This window comes from Phocoena phocoena, chromosome 1 (genome assembly GCF_963924675.1).
Source record: "Phocoena phocoena chromosome 1, mPhoPho1.1, whole genome shotgun sequence".
Taxonomy (NCBI): Eukaryota; Metazoa; Chordata; class Mammalia; order Artiodactyla; family Phocoenidae; genus Phocoena; species Phocoena phocoena.
Window position 1 is genome coordinate 10,305,658 of NC_089219.1, and position 15,187 is coordinate 10,320,844.

At 47.5% G+C, this 15,187-nt stretch overlaps 1 protein-coding gene across 1 annotated transcript in view; it reads left to right on the forward strand.

Moving 5' to 3' along the window:
- Positions 1-15,187, forward strand: part of PRDM2 (PR/SET domain 2) — an 81,988-nt gene that overhangs the window by 48,333 nt on the left and 18,468 nt on the right. The window contains exon 6 of the mRNA XM_065888659.1: positions 1,237-5,605. Coding sequence (XP_065744731.1) covers positions 1,237-5,605 — 4,369 coding nt within the window. The remainder of the gene's footprint in view (positions 1-1,236; positions 5,606-15,187) is intronic.

Consider the following 15,187-nt stretch of genomic DNA (forward strand, 5'->3'; position numbering starts at 1 on the left):
TCATATATTTCTCTGTTAGAACTTTCCGATAGCTCCCTGTTTTACTCAGAGTAAAGGCCAACAGCCTACAAGTCTCTGCATGAGCTGATCTCATCTCCTGCTCTCCTTTCTCCCCTGTATGGACCGCCCCCCACTCGCCCTATGGCCTCTACGACTTCCTGGCCATTCCTTGACTACATCTAACATGCTCTTGACTCAGAGCTTATGCATTTACTGTTTCCTCTGTCCAGAGGGCTTCCGTCCCGCAGATATTTGCATGACTCATTTCCTTTAGGTCTCTGCTCGCCTGTCACCTTGCTAGCGAGTCCACCTGTGCACCATTAACCTCAGGTTGGGCTGGGCTGGATTCCTCCTGGGCATAGAGACTCAGAAGTGACTTCAGATTTCTTTTTCCTTCTCTGAGGTACTCCTGAGTCCTCCATAATTTAATCAGCCTTGGAAGAAGTGAGCTCCGAAGTTCCTTTTACATGAAAAATGATGATCGCATGATTTTGGAAAATGTTCTAGCTCTCAATATATAGTTTTAGTCAGGAGGAGGGAGAGAGAATCATTGCATTCAAGACAGACCACTAAGAATCTAACCTGGTAATATGTTTAGCAATTTTCTGGTTTCCACTCGGAATCATGAAAAATTGGAATTCATGACCATAGTATCTTGAATTTCAGTATCAACTACTCCAACACAGTTTTTTTTTGTGGTGCGCGGACCTCTCACTGTTGTGGCCTCTCCCGTTGAGGAGCACAGGCTCCGGACACGCAGGCTCAGCGGCCATGGCTCACGGGCCCAGCCGCTCTGCGGCATGTGGGATCTTCCCGGACTGGGGCATGAACCCGTGTCCCCTGCATCGGCAGGCGGACTCTCAACCACTGCGCCACCAGGGAAGCCCTCTGACACAGTTTTAAGCACTACAGTTTCTGTAAACAAAAATGTTGTTTATATGTATGCGATGAAACACAAAAGAACCTAAGCTCCTTCAGGCATTTATTGTTCACATTGTATCCTCACTGCCCACAGAGCTGCCTGGTACAGAGCAGGTGCTCTGTAAACATTTGTTGAATGAGTGAAATGGAATTTTATGCAGTACAGCTTTATAACCGAGAAAGCAGAGCTGTGTGTTGTTACGACCTCCCTTACACATTTAGGGGATAAGAGAAATAACGGGAATAATGGAAACTGATCACAAGTGGCTGGTGTGTGCCCTGACTTCCATGCTTCTGCCTCCCTGTGCTTTCCAGGCCCCAGAGACGAAGACGAGAAGCCTTCCGCGTCCGCCGCCGAGCAGACGGCTGCCCTTCAGGAGGTGGTGAGTCAGGATGTGCCTCTGGAGCCCGCCCTCCCGCCCCCTGCCCAGGACCCCCAGGTGGGACCGGCCGCAGAGCTGGACGCGGCGCGTAGCGATGCGAACGACGCGGAGGAGGAAGAGGAGGAGGAGGGGGAGGAGGGGGAGCTGGACGAGGAGGAGGCGGCGGCAGCTGGCGTGCCAGGCGGGAGCGCCGCGGGAGAGCTGGAGATGCGGTGTGACGAGAGCCCAGAGGATCTGTTAGAAGAGCCACGGACTGTTCCGATGGGCGCTCTTGAAGACTCTCCGGAGGTAGCACCTGCCGTCAGAATTCCCAAAGCTAAAGAAGAGGCCAATGGTGACGTGTTTGAAACGTTTCTGTTCCCGTGTCAGCACTGCGAGAGGAAGTTCACGACCAAACAGGGGCTGGAGCGGCACATGCACATCCACATGTCCACGGTAAACCACGCCTTCAAGTGCAAGTACTGCGGGAAGGCGTTCGGCACGCAGATCAACAGGCGGCGGCACGAGCGGCGCCACGAGGCGGGGCTGAAGCGGAAGCCCAGCCTGGCACTCCGGCCACCGGAAGCCCCGGCCGATGGCCAGGCGCCCGGGGACGGCACTCCTCCGAAGGATGACGCGCAGCCTCCCAGTCTTGGGCAAGACTCTCTGACCTTGAATTCAGAGAAGGCTTCCCAAGACACAGTAAATTCTTCTGTAGTAGAAGGGAACGGAGAAGTTAAGGAGCTTCATCCGTGCCAGTACTGTAAAAAGGTTTTTGGAACTCACACTAACATGAGGCGACATCAGCGCAGGGTCCACGAGCGTCACCTGATTCCTAAAGGTGTGCGGCGAAAAGGGGGTCTCCTCGAAGAGCAGCAGCCCCCGGCAGAGCAGGCCCTGCCCGCCCAGAGTGTCTACGTACCCAGCACAGAGCCAGAGGAGGAAGGGGAGGCAGACGACGTGTACATCATGGATATTTCTAGCAATATCTCGGAAAATTTAAATTACTACATTGATGGTAAAATTCAGACCAGCTGCAGCACTAGTAACTGTGATGTTATTGAGATGGAATCCAGTTCGGCAGACTTGTACGGTATCAACTGTCTGCTCACTCCGGTTACAGTGGAAATAACTCAAAATATAAAGACCACACAGGTCCCTATAACAGATGATCTTCCTAAAGAGCCTTCCAGCAGCACGAACAGTGAGTCCAAGAAACGGAGGACTGCCAGTCCTCCTGTGTTGCCCAGAATTAAAGCTGAGACCGAGTCCGATGCCGTAGCACCTTCGTGTTCCTTGAGCCTGCCTCTCAGCATATCAACCACAGAGGCCGTTCCGTTCCACAAAGAGAAAAATGTGTATTTGTCATCGAAGCTCAAACAACTTCTTCAAACGCAGGATAAACTGACTCCTCCTGCAGGGATTTCAGCCACTGAAATACCTAAATTAGGTCCTGTCTGTGTGTCCACGCCTGCGTCGATGCTCCCTGTGACCTCGAGCAGGTTTAAGAGGCGGACCAGCTCTCCCCCCAGCTCTCCACAGCACAGTCCTGCCCTTCGAGACTTTGGGAAGCCGGGCGATGGGAAAGCCATGTGGACTGAGGCAGTTCTGAGTTCCAAAAAGCCCAAATTAGAAAGTCATAGCAACTCACCAGCATGGAGTTTGTCTGGGAGAGATGAGAGAGAAACCGGGAGCCCTCCAGGCTTTGATGAATATAAAGTATCTAAAGAGTGGGCAGCTAGTTCTACTTTTAGCAACGTATGCAACCAGCAGCCACTGGATTTATCCAGTGGTGTAAAACAGAAGGCTGAGGGTACAGGCAAGGCTCCGGTCCAGTGGGAATCTGTGTTAGATCTCAGTGTGCATAGAAAGCCTAGTAGTGACTCTGAAGGCAAGGAATTCAAAGAAAACCATTCGGTGCAGCCAGCCTGCAGCGCTGCAAAGAAAAAGAAGCCAACCACCTGCATGCTACAGAAGGTCCTTCTCAATGAATACAATGGCGTCGACTTACCTGTAGAAAATGCTCCAGATGTGACCAGGAGCCCCAGTCCTTGTAAACCCCTAGATCCTCAGCCGGACCCTGACCTTGGTCCCGACTCTAGCTTACCTGCCCCTCCTGGCGAGTCTCCTCCTTTGTCACCTGCCCTGCAGGCATCTTCCCTTTCTTCCGGGCAGCTGCCGCCTCTCTTGACCCCAACCAATCCCTCTTCCCCCCAGCCCTGTCCTCCTGTGTTAACTGTTGCCACCCCACCCCCTCCGCTGCTTCCCACTGTACCTCTTGCAGCCCCCTCTTCCGGGGCATCCCCTCATCCGTGTCCCTCTCCACTCTCGAACGCCACCGCACAGTCCCCACTTCCAATTCTTTCCCCAACGGTGTCTCCCTCGCCATCTCCCATTCCTTCCGTGGAGCCCCTCACGTCTGCTGCCTCACCGGGGCCTCCGACGCTCTCTTCGTCTTCCTCCTCATCTGCTTCGCCTTCGTTCTCTTCTTCGTCCTCCTCCTCTTCTCCTTCGCCACCTCCTCTCTCAGCAGTATCGTCGGTGGTTTCCTCTGGGGATAATCTGGAAGCCTCTCTCCCCATGATATCTTTTAAACAGGAGGAATTAGAGAGTGAAGGTCCGAAAGCGAGGGAAGAATCCCAGTCTGCCACCGTGCGGGATATCGTTCAGGAGACATTCAACAAAAATTTTGTCTGCAACGTCTGTGAATCACCTTTCCTTTCCATTAAAGATCTAACCAAACATTTATCCATTCACGCTGAGGAATGGCCCTTCAAATGTGAATTTTGTGTGCAGCTCTTTAAGGCTAAAACCGATTTGTCAGAACATCGCTTTTTGCTTCATGGAGTTGGGAATATCTTTGTGTGTTCGGTTTGTAAAAAAGAATTTGCGTTTTTGTGCAATCTGCAGCAGCACCAGCGAGATCTCCACCCCGATACGGTGTGCACACACCATGAGTTTGAAAGTGGCACCCTGAGGCCCCAGAACTTCACGGATCCCAGCAAGGCCCACGTAGAGCATATGCAGAGTTTGCCGGAAGATCCTTTAGAAACGTCTAAAGAAGAAGAGGAGCTGAACGATTCCTCAGAAGAGCTTTACACGACCATAAAGATAATGGCTTCTGGAATAAAGACGAAAGATCCAGATGTTCGATTGGGTCTCAATCAGCATTACCCAAGCTTTAAACCACCCCCATTTCAGTACCATCACCGCAACCCCCTAGGCATTGGTGTGACGGCCACAAATTTCACTACACACAATATCCCACAGACGTTTACTACCGCCATTCGCTGCACCAAGTGTGGGAAAGGTGTGGACAACATGCCTGAGCTGCATAAACACATCCTGGCGTGTGCTTCCGCTAGCGACAAGAAGAGGTATACGCCGAAGAAAAATCCAGTCCCGCTGAAACAGACTGTGCAGCCCCAAAACGGTGTGGTGGTTTTGGACAACCCTGGGAAGAATGCCTTCAGACGAATGGGACAGCCCAAAAGACTGAACTTCAGCGTCGAGCTCAGCAAAATGTCCTCAAATAAGCTCAAGTTAAACGCGTTGAAGAAAAAAAACCAGCTTGTCCAGAAAGCCATCCTTCAGAAAAACAAGTCTGCAAAGCAGAAAGCCGACCTAAAAAATGCTCCTGAGTCGTCCTCGCACATCTGCCCGTACTGCAACAGAGAGTTCACGTACATCGGGAGCCTGAACAAGCACGCCGCTTTCAGCTGTCCCAAGAAACCTCTTTCTCCTTCCAAAAAAAAAGCTTCCCATTCATCCAAGAAGGGAGGACACCCATCACCTGCAAGTAGTGACAGAAACAGCGGCAGCAGCCACCGCAGACGGACAGCGGATGCAGAGATCAAAATGCAGAGCATGCAGGCGCCTTTGGGCAAGACCAGAGCTCGCAGCTCGGGCCCTGCACAGGTCCCACCGCCCTCCTCGTCCTTCAGGTCCAAGCAGAATGTTAAATTTGCAGCTTCGGTTAAGTCCAAAAAACCAAGCTCCTCCTTAAGGAACTTAAGCCCGATACGAATGGCCAAAATGACTCACAGCGAGAGCAAGAAGCCCAAGGCTGCAGCCAAGAATCATGCAGCTCAGCTCTCGGGCAAGACGTCTCGGAGCCTGCACGTGAGGGCACAGAAAAGCAGAGCTGTCTTACAGAGCAAATCGGCCTTGGCCAGTAAGAAACGGACAGACAGGTTCAGTGTAAAATCTAGAGAACGAAGTGGGGGGCCAATCACCCGAAGCCTGCAGCTGACAGCTGCTGCCGACCCGAGTGAGAACAGGAGGGAGGACAGCAGCGGCAAGCAGGAGCTGAAGGACTTCAGGTAAGCGAGGCTCCAGGGCCGGAGGAATTCAGAGCTCCAGAGCGAGGGGGGAGGACAGTTGGAAGAAAACACTGTCCTTGCCCAATGGCTTCTCTTCCTTTTTCCTGCACGATATTTAAAGGAAATAGCTGTTGCTTAAGGTGTAGGCCGGTGTGCAGGAGGGTCAGTGCTTCGGCTGTTGTAGAGATGGGTACATACAGCTCTTATTTCAGGCGTAGGACTCACAAAGTGGTACAGTTTCTCTAATAGGGCCAGTTATGAATTGGATTTGAAGCCATGAAAAAAGCTCCCCAAAGCACCCTACTATGAAAAGGTGAAATTCTCTCAAACTTCCTTTATATCTTGGGTGGTATCCCAGTGTCACTGGTATTATTTTCTGATCATAACTTACTTCTTATGTTAAGATGGAGTTCATTAAAACCACATTACAATCTGGTGTAATACTTCTGTGACTTAAGTGCAGTTCTAGCAGCTGAGACTGCTTTTTACCATTCATGCTTGCTTTTATTGTGTTTTAATTTTAAAAACTTGCCTCTTGGTTAAAATAAATCAAAACACAGCACTCTATTCCTTTTAAAAATGCCATGTGTCCTCCCACTCGCTCCTGTTCTCAGGCACACGGTGGTAAACAGCCAGATTCCCACGGGCGGGAGGAGGAGAGAGTGCCTGCCGAAGGGCCAGAGCATGGTTCTTTGAGGTGCGGGTGGGGACGAAGGGCAGGTCACCCCGCTTGTCAGTGCCTTTGTTTCCCCGGCGTGATGCCAGAGCCCGTCTTAGCTCAGCTCTGAGGTGGTCCCACTGTTTATCCTGTGTTCTTCCTATATTAAGAACCGTGCTTGGCGACCGGTGAAAACATAGGGCAGGAGTTAAGTTTGCTCCATTGACTTCTCAGACTTCCGGAGTTAGTTCAAACGTGAGTGGAGTGCACTCTTGGTATCCTGTGGTTTCCTGAATGATGCCTGCAGGTTCATCTCAGGTGAAAGTGTTCTTCGTCAGCTAGAATTTCTGCACAGTATTTTAAAATCCTGTCCTTTCAGAGTGAGCTGCAGGACTCTAGGCTCTTGGCTATAACTTCCAGTGTCTCAGAATTCTTTGGTGTTTTAAGCAAATAGAATCAGAGTTAACTGGGAGGTGACTGCCGTTTGGAAAGGTCACAAGGGCTCAGAGATGCTGTTTATCACTGCGCATTCGATGAGGCAGAGTTCTCGGTGCTGGTGCACCATAAGTCATGGCTGAAGATGGAGACGAGAATCAATAGCCGAGGGTTGATTGGAATGATTGACTGTAGGAATAAAGGATCAGATTTTTCCTAAAGCTACTTCATAAAAATACTAAATAACCAGTTACGGTAGACCTTACTGACATACGTGTATACAGCGTCTTGGAGCTTAGTTAGTCCTGGTGAAAGTAAACACCTGTTTATCAGCTGTCCAGACTTCCTGCCTGTAGCAGTTTCACTGTGTACCTCCTTGTACTCAGTCTGTGTTCGGGAAGTTCCACAACAACAGGACATTCTTGGACTGTCCTTCTCAAGGTTAAACCACCCAGAACGTGCCGTCATTTTCGTGGACTGTACTAAAAAACGTTTCCCAGGTGGTTGATGCTTTAGAATGTATATGTGTATTCTCCTTTGTTTCCGATAGTATCTGAAAGAATCACTTATTTTGTACTGGATCCCATTTATACAGTTCAAGGGTAAAGTTGATAAGAAAAAATTAACGTACTATAAAGGAAAACTCTCTGAGTTTTTGAAGTTCATCCAGGGCTTTTGAAGAACCCTTAAGACTGCAAAGGACTGAAGTGCCTAATAAAATTGTGTCTCTATTCTTTGCTCCACTTAGTTTTAATTATTTTGCTTTGTTTGAAAGTTAACGTTGCTGGAATGAAATTTGGCCTAAAAGGAAACAAGGAACAAACAGTTCAGAAGACACGGGTATTATTCTGACTGTAGATGGTAGCAGCAGGCTTCCGTGACCATAAACTTGGGAAGTATTTTTGGGAATTACAGAATGAGCGTTCAGGGGGCATCATATTTTGATCATCTGGGCAGAAGAGTGGGCGATTCTTCAGAGAGTTCTTAGTACCTTGTGGTGAATTTGGTATAAAGCCGGGATCCTAGGCGCAGGCCTGGGGATGTGATGGTCCATCGGTGTCAGCCCAGGGCTCTTAGTGGAGGCTTCGTCCTTTTCCACGTTTGTTGTACTGCACTGGCAAGGAGTTGCTCTAACTAGTCTTCTTCCCTTTTCAGTATATTTCTATTTGTAAATTTTATTCAGGGGTGATTTCATAGCACAGGTTTGGAAATATCCACTTTCACTCTGGTTTTCAGTGATTTCGCTGTCCTTGCTCCATTGCACGTTCGAGGACTTACCCCGGGCCTGGCAGTGCACCCTTTCCCTGTGTGTTTGATCCTAACTGTGATTAGGGGCTAGTCCTCGGCACTCAGACGTTTTACATTCAAATGCCAGTTTAGGATTCCACAGATTTTCAAGTATACACTTGCAGTCAGCCGTGAGAACGACGTCAGTTTTCCATTCTACACCGAGAGCTCAGCAGAATTTGCCGTTTGGTCATTTCCTGTAGCACAAGCCATTGTGCCAATCCAGGTGTGAAAAAGGCGTGTGCTCCAAATCCTTTTCTTAGGACAAAGCCGCAGAGACATACCACCGACTAGATTCTCCTGTTTACAACTCTTACTTAGTCCAGCGAACGCTGTGTCGGGCTCACCTTCCGCGGGTCGGGTTGGAGCCCACCTGTGGCTTGTCGGTGGGACTGCATTTAGAGCTGGTGGCTGAGGGCTCACTTCCACGGACTGTAAGACAGAAAGATAAGGAAAGAGGTACATTTTCTACTCCCTTCTTACCCATCTTTGCTCTTTGTAAATCCCAAGGCATTTTTACATTCTTCAGTGCTGCTTCTGCAGCAGCTTTTCTTGTTCTTGTTGTTTAATACTGTGTTCCCATTGCAGCCAGTTAAGGACACGTAAATAAGTGATGGAGAAGCAGAACGAAATTCCAGACCAAGCTTTTCCATTTGCCGTGAAATGGGCTAAAAAAACCAAAATGGTGCTGATTTCTCCCATACCATCTCCGCCACATCACTCCAAGGAGACTGTCTGCGTCCCTCTCAGCATGTCTCTTTTGCGCGGGACACCCACGTTACCACACACCTTCCGAGTCATCCTGTTGCTGTCTTAACATTCGTCCCATGGTCTTCCCACCTTTTCTTTACCGTGGTCAGTTCATATAAGGTTGTGTTATGTTGTCATTTATCTTCAGTTTTCTTATTTTCTAGGAACTTCCTGTAGAAAAGCCCCCCAAACCAAACAAACCTGAATTGACTAAATAAAGATAATGCATGCTGAACTTAGGATAAGCACTACGGCAAAGCATAGGAAATCTACCAAGCTTGCAAGACCAGTTGAAGCTGACTCAGAAACCCTAACACACAGCCGATTGCCAGGGGGCTTCTTGTTGCCCTGGTTAGAGTCAGGCATCTGCTTCTTCGCTGGCACCCAACACACGTGCTGGGCTCACAGGCGATTAAGATGCACAGAGGAGGGCGCTATAGGACAGGTTAGCTGACCTGGCCCCTCGTCACGGGACTGGTAACTCAGACCTGAGCGTGGCCCTGGCTTTTGGCACAGAGCAGAGAAAGGAATGAGTTGAACCTAATCTTGCAAAGCAAGTTCTCTGTTTTATCAGTAGTTTGTTGTAGATTTCAGGGAGGACGGATTCTGATGCACTCGTTTTATATTGTTTTGGTCACACCAGCTCTTGATGCCTTTCCTTTAAATGAATTGTAGACAGAGGCATTTAGCTTCTTTCTTAGCCTGTTTCTTTTTGTTGTTGCTGTTGTTGTTTTATCACAAGCCGATTGCCAGCATAATGGAGAGGAAACCAGATTGGATATGGACTCTTTTTTATGCCTCTTCCAGTGTCATGTTTATATATCCAAATGGACATTATCCTCTCAGATTATTATCTGGCACTAATTTATAACTGTTTTATTATCGGAGACGGTAGCAATATATCAGTGCCCAGGATACGTCACAGGCCTGTATAGATGTATGTCTACACCTAAGTGTAAATGAATTTACTTACCAGGTTTTACACATCAGTCTCTAATAGAGATTTAAACAACCCAGTGAATTGGCCTATTTCTGAGTATACAAGTGTCATTTCTCCATGCATTATTATTATATGCCTTCCCTCTAATTAATGACGGAGTTGGTGGAAAATGGCTAAGTTTTATTCGTGTTGTTGTTTTTTTTTTTGTTGTTGTTGTTCTCAACTTTAAAAGTAATCTACCTCTTAAAATTTGTAGTTTAATACTTGTTTGGTGAATTTGTGCCACTTTAACCCTTTCACTATCATTCCCATTTTGTTACATTTCTGTTATGGGGACTTTATGTTGAAATATTGTATAAAGCATTTGTAGCAGTTTAAAAATAAAATATTTAAAATTATTTAAATTGTTTTGGACGCTTCAATTGTATTATATGTGATTTACATTTTACATTTTGTTTGAGTTGTTAATCTGGAGAGTGTTCTTGTATTGAAGTTTGCTGTTAGTAATTTTATTGTTTCTTGTTGGAGAGTGATATAAAAGACTATTCTAATGAAAACATTAAAATTTACAAATTGACATACAAAAGGGGTTGTCCGTTGATTTTAACCAACGTAGCCTTGAGAGAGAGAGAGAGGTTAATTATAGACAGACAAGTTAAGAGTGGTGTTTGCTGTTTTTCCCCTTCCAGCATGAAATAAATCATTTGAGCTTGTCAGATGTACAGAAAGTTTTCTTATGCTGTTGCTAGCAAGCACTTACTGACGGGGGAATTCAAATGATGCATTTTATATCATTGTAACCAATAAAAAACTTTCTAAAAGCTGTGGAAGGACTGTATTTTGTACATCATTGGGAGCAGTTAAGGGGGAAAATGAAGGTGCATGTGGGAGGGGTGCTCACAGGCTGCATCTCTAAAGTGCAGTTGTCGAGCCCCACGGCCGACCTCTTCCCACTTGTTTCTGTTTGGCATTGATTGAATATTTGTGAATTCACATCGTTTCCATACCACCTAGAGAGTAGACGTGCAGTTGGACGGTGGTGCTAAGAAGTGCGTGGAGAACTTAACTTTGGTAAGAGTGAAATAATTTCCTGTATGGGGTGTCAGTTTCCTCTGTGCTTGCGACCAGTTTGCTCTAGTCTGGAGGTTTTTATATTTATGGCTCCCCCGAAGAATGAAACAAAGAAGTTGTAACATTTGTATTAGGTTGATATGGAATTGCTGTTTGTTTGTTTGTTTGTGTTTTTAAAGATTAAAAATGGCTGAAACAAGCAGTTTATTCATAAAGTCCTACGTGGGACCACTTGTCCTCATTTTTTTTCTCCGCCTGTGTCCTTCCTGCTCGGCACGGTGGTGAAGCTGAAGGCGCGGTCAGCCTCCCTCAGCGAGATGTGTTCACACTTGTGGCTTACGGATTCCTACCTTAGGAAACCCCAGAAGGGTTGTGGGCAGGTGTATGGGAGGAAGAGGCAGAGGTACGGAGCGGCTCTCAGCGTTAGCTGTGTAAATGTTCTAGAAACTGAGCGCTGGGCACGCACAGCACCCGGGGAGGAGCCGGACGCTGTGAGCTGGAAAGGGCGCTGCTCTGGGAACCAGGGACACCTGTCCCTCCAGGGCTCTAACAAGCTCCTCCTCCGTCCCTGCCTCGCTGGCTTAGCCTTGGGCAGGTATTTTGCCTCAAGGTTGTTAGTTCCTGGTCTGCCCAAAGCGGGGAGTGGACAAGGTGGTCCCGAGTTTTCCTTCTAGCCGGAAGCCTTCTTCCCAGGCTGCGGACGCTGACATTTCCTCGGGTCTGAAAGAGCAGGGTGAGGTCTGTTGTGTCACCCCCGTTCTTACAGCAGGGCCTGGATGTGGCAGCACCCACATACTCAGTTGAGGAGTCCCCAAGCAGGTGGTCAGCTCCCTCTCCACAGGAATGAGCTACCCCAGTTTGGTTGCTTTACTCTTCACGGAGTTAAACATTTTGAAAAATTTAGAAAGCTCATAACTAAAGCCTTGTGTCCCTGCAGCTAATACTTTGAAAGATCTGTCAGTGTCTCTAGGCTGGCTCTTTTAATTTGGATGTTACAGGTACTTTCTAGCAAAATGTTTTACAAAATCACATTAATTTATCGAGCACCTACTGAGGTAATTAGGTTACATCAGTGGACCAGGATCCCAGCCTTTGTGAAGCTTATATTTGCGTGGTGCCTTTTTTTTTTTTTTTTAAACACTTCATATCCAAAACCTCCCTCACTTTGTCACAGTTCTTCCAAGTCTGGGTGGTCAAGAAGATGCTTCTACCTTAATATTTGAGGGCAGATATCTAGATAACTGCTGACTTTTAATACTTACGTTACAGCGACTCTTCTAAAATTATATCTCAATGCATTCGATATTTGATTTCTGTCGATTTTGATTTGATACCAGGCCTCACTTTGAATCGATTGGCTTATATCCTTTAAGTACAGGGGGGTGAGGAAAAGGGTAACTCGGATATAAAGGCCACGTATAAAGTAGTCCAAAAACCAGGCCGATGGTTAAGGAAAACGGTTCGCCATTTCTGTCATTTTTTTGGACACCTAAAGTATCCCCACGCCGCCCCCAGGTAATTTCATTGCACGCTGAAGAACTTCAGAATTTATGTGGGATAAATCATAACGAATGTGTGTAGCTCTTAACTGCTGAAGTACTTGAGTGTTCTCATTTGAGCCTCAAGTGCCTCGACATTTACAGTCGCCCTGCTGTAGGATTAAAAGAAAGAAGAAGATCCAGATTCGTGAGAAGGGTGACATCCAAATTACCACTGAAATTCTTTACGGACTAAAATATCACACAAAAAAAAAAAAGTTGAGAGGAACAAAACCTGAGGTTCGAGTGGGTGTGATGTAGGGAAAATGTGGAGCTGCTCATTGGCCGATCCCTTCCGTCAGATGCCTGGAGTCCTGTTTGGTACCGCCCAAGGGCCCACCTGGACCCCTGCTCCACCCGGCCCAGGTCACACCGGGCCCTTCGGTTCTCCCACTGCCCTCCCTCGTGCTGCTTCCTCTCCAAGAGGTGTTGAAAAGATCTGTTAAGCTCTGGGGGGAACCTGACATGGCCTTTGGGTGCTCTCTGTGTGCGAGGTACTGTGCAAAGCGTTTTTCAAACTTGATGACAACCCCCTGAGGCTGGTATCATTTACAGATGGGGAAACAGACCCGGGGGGAAACGAGTTTTGTTCAGAGGTCACACAGTTCTCGAGTGGAAGGCTGGGATTTGAACTGCCTCCAAGCTGTACCATCCTATTGATCATTTATGTAGTTTCTTTTTTGAAAGCTTCATTTCCTCTCGATGTAGGATACAGGCCTTGATATCTTCTCTAGTGAGGGCTTTCCCGGCATTGGTGAACAAGTAGAATCATCCCTTCTCTGTAAGGCTTCTTCCTGATGCAGCAGCACTGTTGATTAGTATGGCGCTGCCTGCGAACGTTCACGTCTAGTTCACTCTTTTAACTGTGGGACATGCTTCTGCCTCCATCATAGACCTTTCCGGTTCAACTGGCTTTGTAGACCAGTCTGATTAGTCAACAAAACGCTGTTTAATAGAAATCAAGCGCATGATAATAATATGCTTTGATTCTGGAAGTGTTGGTCGCCAGGAGTATCCTCAGATGTGACTTAAGAACCTTGACCTGTTGGGCCAAAACCAAAGTCTGTCGGGGCTTGCCCTGCCACCTTGGCACATAGTCCATTGCGTGCAGAATGGAAGGTTAGGTTTCTGCCAAAAGTGAAGTTACCTGTAAAGTATAGGATTAGAGCCTGGAGGGTGCGTGTAGGTTTTATTTACTTTCTGGATGAAGAATAAGAATGGGAAAAACAATCGTGATGCCGCGTTAAATTATTAGCCGTTGCAAAAGTTACATTCAGTCATGAGCCATTAAAAGGGGCTTGGACACACTTATGAGAGTAAACTTGCCGAACCATTGGGGTGATAGGATTTGTATGAGCTTCTGTTTTCTGCCTCACTTGGACCAGCTGGATTCCTTTTCCACTGTCTCTTATAGAAAGCGAGCTGAAATTCAGGTGGGTGGTTCAGAGAACATAAGCCTTTAATGGAAGAAGTTTGTGCCTAAGTGTGCCTTCCCGTGTCCAGCTTATAATCCACGGCAGGAAGCCAGACAACGGACGGTTTTGAAGATTCCTTGGTAGGCGCGCCCCGAGTTACTCAGTGGGGTGTTAACTTCAGTCATGACAGAAAGCTACAGGCAGATTTTCAAGTATCGGTTTATGTCCTGAATCAGAACGTACTTAAGCTGAGAACATTTCCATGTCAGTGTTTAGATAGGAGCCTACTGCATAATGCGGAGTTCTGCTTGGATGACTGCTGAGTCTGACCATGAAATCTAGATATAAATTTTAAGTAGAAAACACTTTTTAAAAGACCTACAATTTGTTTCACAGGTAAGTTAACAATAGAAGGGGATTTAGGCCTTAGGATACAATTGTGGCAGTTTTAATTTTTTAAGTTAAAGTAGAATTTCAATTTAAAATTGCATTTGTTTTAGTATTTAATACTTGCCAAAAACACATTTTAATACTCTCTATTGGAACGAAGTTATTTAAAACTCATATGGATTTAATTTTCCTTGCAGTAACATTCTCTTTTCACTTGCTTTTCATAATCACATCCAATCCTTGCCAGCCCAGCTCGAGTTGAGGCACATTTTCAGATGGCTTCTATTTCCAAGCTATTATTGGACCTGCGAATTCAGGGACGTTCTCCTGTAGTGATTCAGTCGGTCAGCCGTTCAGAAAACATCTTTAATGATCAGTCTGGATCATGAAGGTGTTGGTCTGTAGATCTGATGGACTCTGTCCTGTGTACGAGGGTGTTCAGAGGACCTTGGGGTGTAGCTGGCCACCACGGAGGAGCTGAGGGTGCTCCTGGCTGTTCCTACCCGTCGGGCACTAACTCCTCGGAAGCTCTCCCACCACTTGAGGGAGAGCAGTTGTCCCCATGTACAGACAAATTGACCGAGTCTGAGAGAGGCCACGGCACCTGCATTATGTCCCACAGCTGTAAATGGGGACCCCAAACCCGGCCATCTGACTCCAGAGCCATGCTCTTTGCTGCCACGTGAAACAACCTAATTCACCGTGCCCTTGGGTTTGACGTAGTTACCGTGTCCCCCAAGTGATCAGTGCTGATGTCATCAGCCACAACGGGGTTCTGCTTGTAGAGAGGTTGGGTAGCATACTGGGAATAAACACTGGCCTTGAACTCCTAGCCACCTGAGTTTTAATTCCCTGGGTTCCGAACGTTTGTCACTGAGGGGTGGGGCATGCTGCTGGCTGAGCCCCAGGCTTCTGGTTATGTGAGCGGTCGGGCTAGAGGAGGGCACGTGTATTCCCAGTGAGGACTCAGGAGATGATGACTGTGGTGGCGGTGTGGTGACGATCAGTGACCACTGTCTAGTGACCGGGGCTCGAGTCTCACAGTGATAGCGCCGGGGAGGCCCCGCTGAGGAAACCGACAGGGTGTGGTAACCGTCC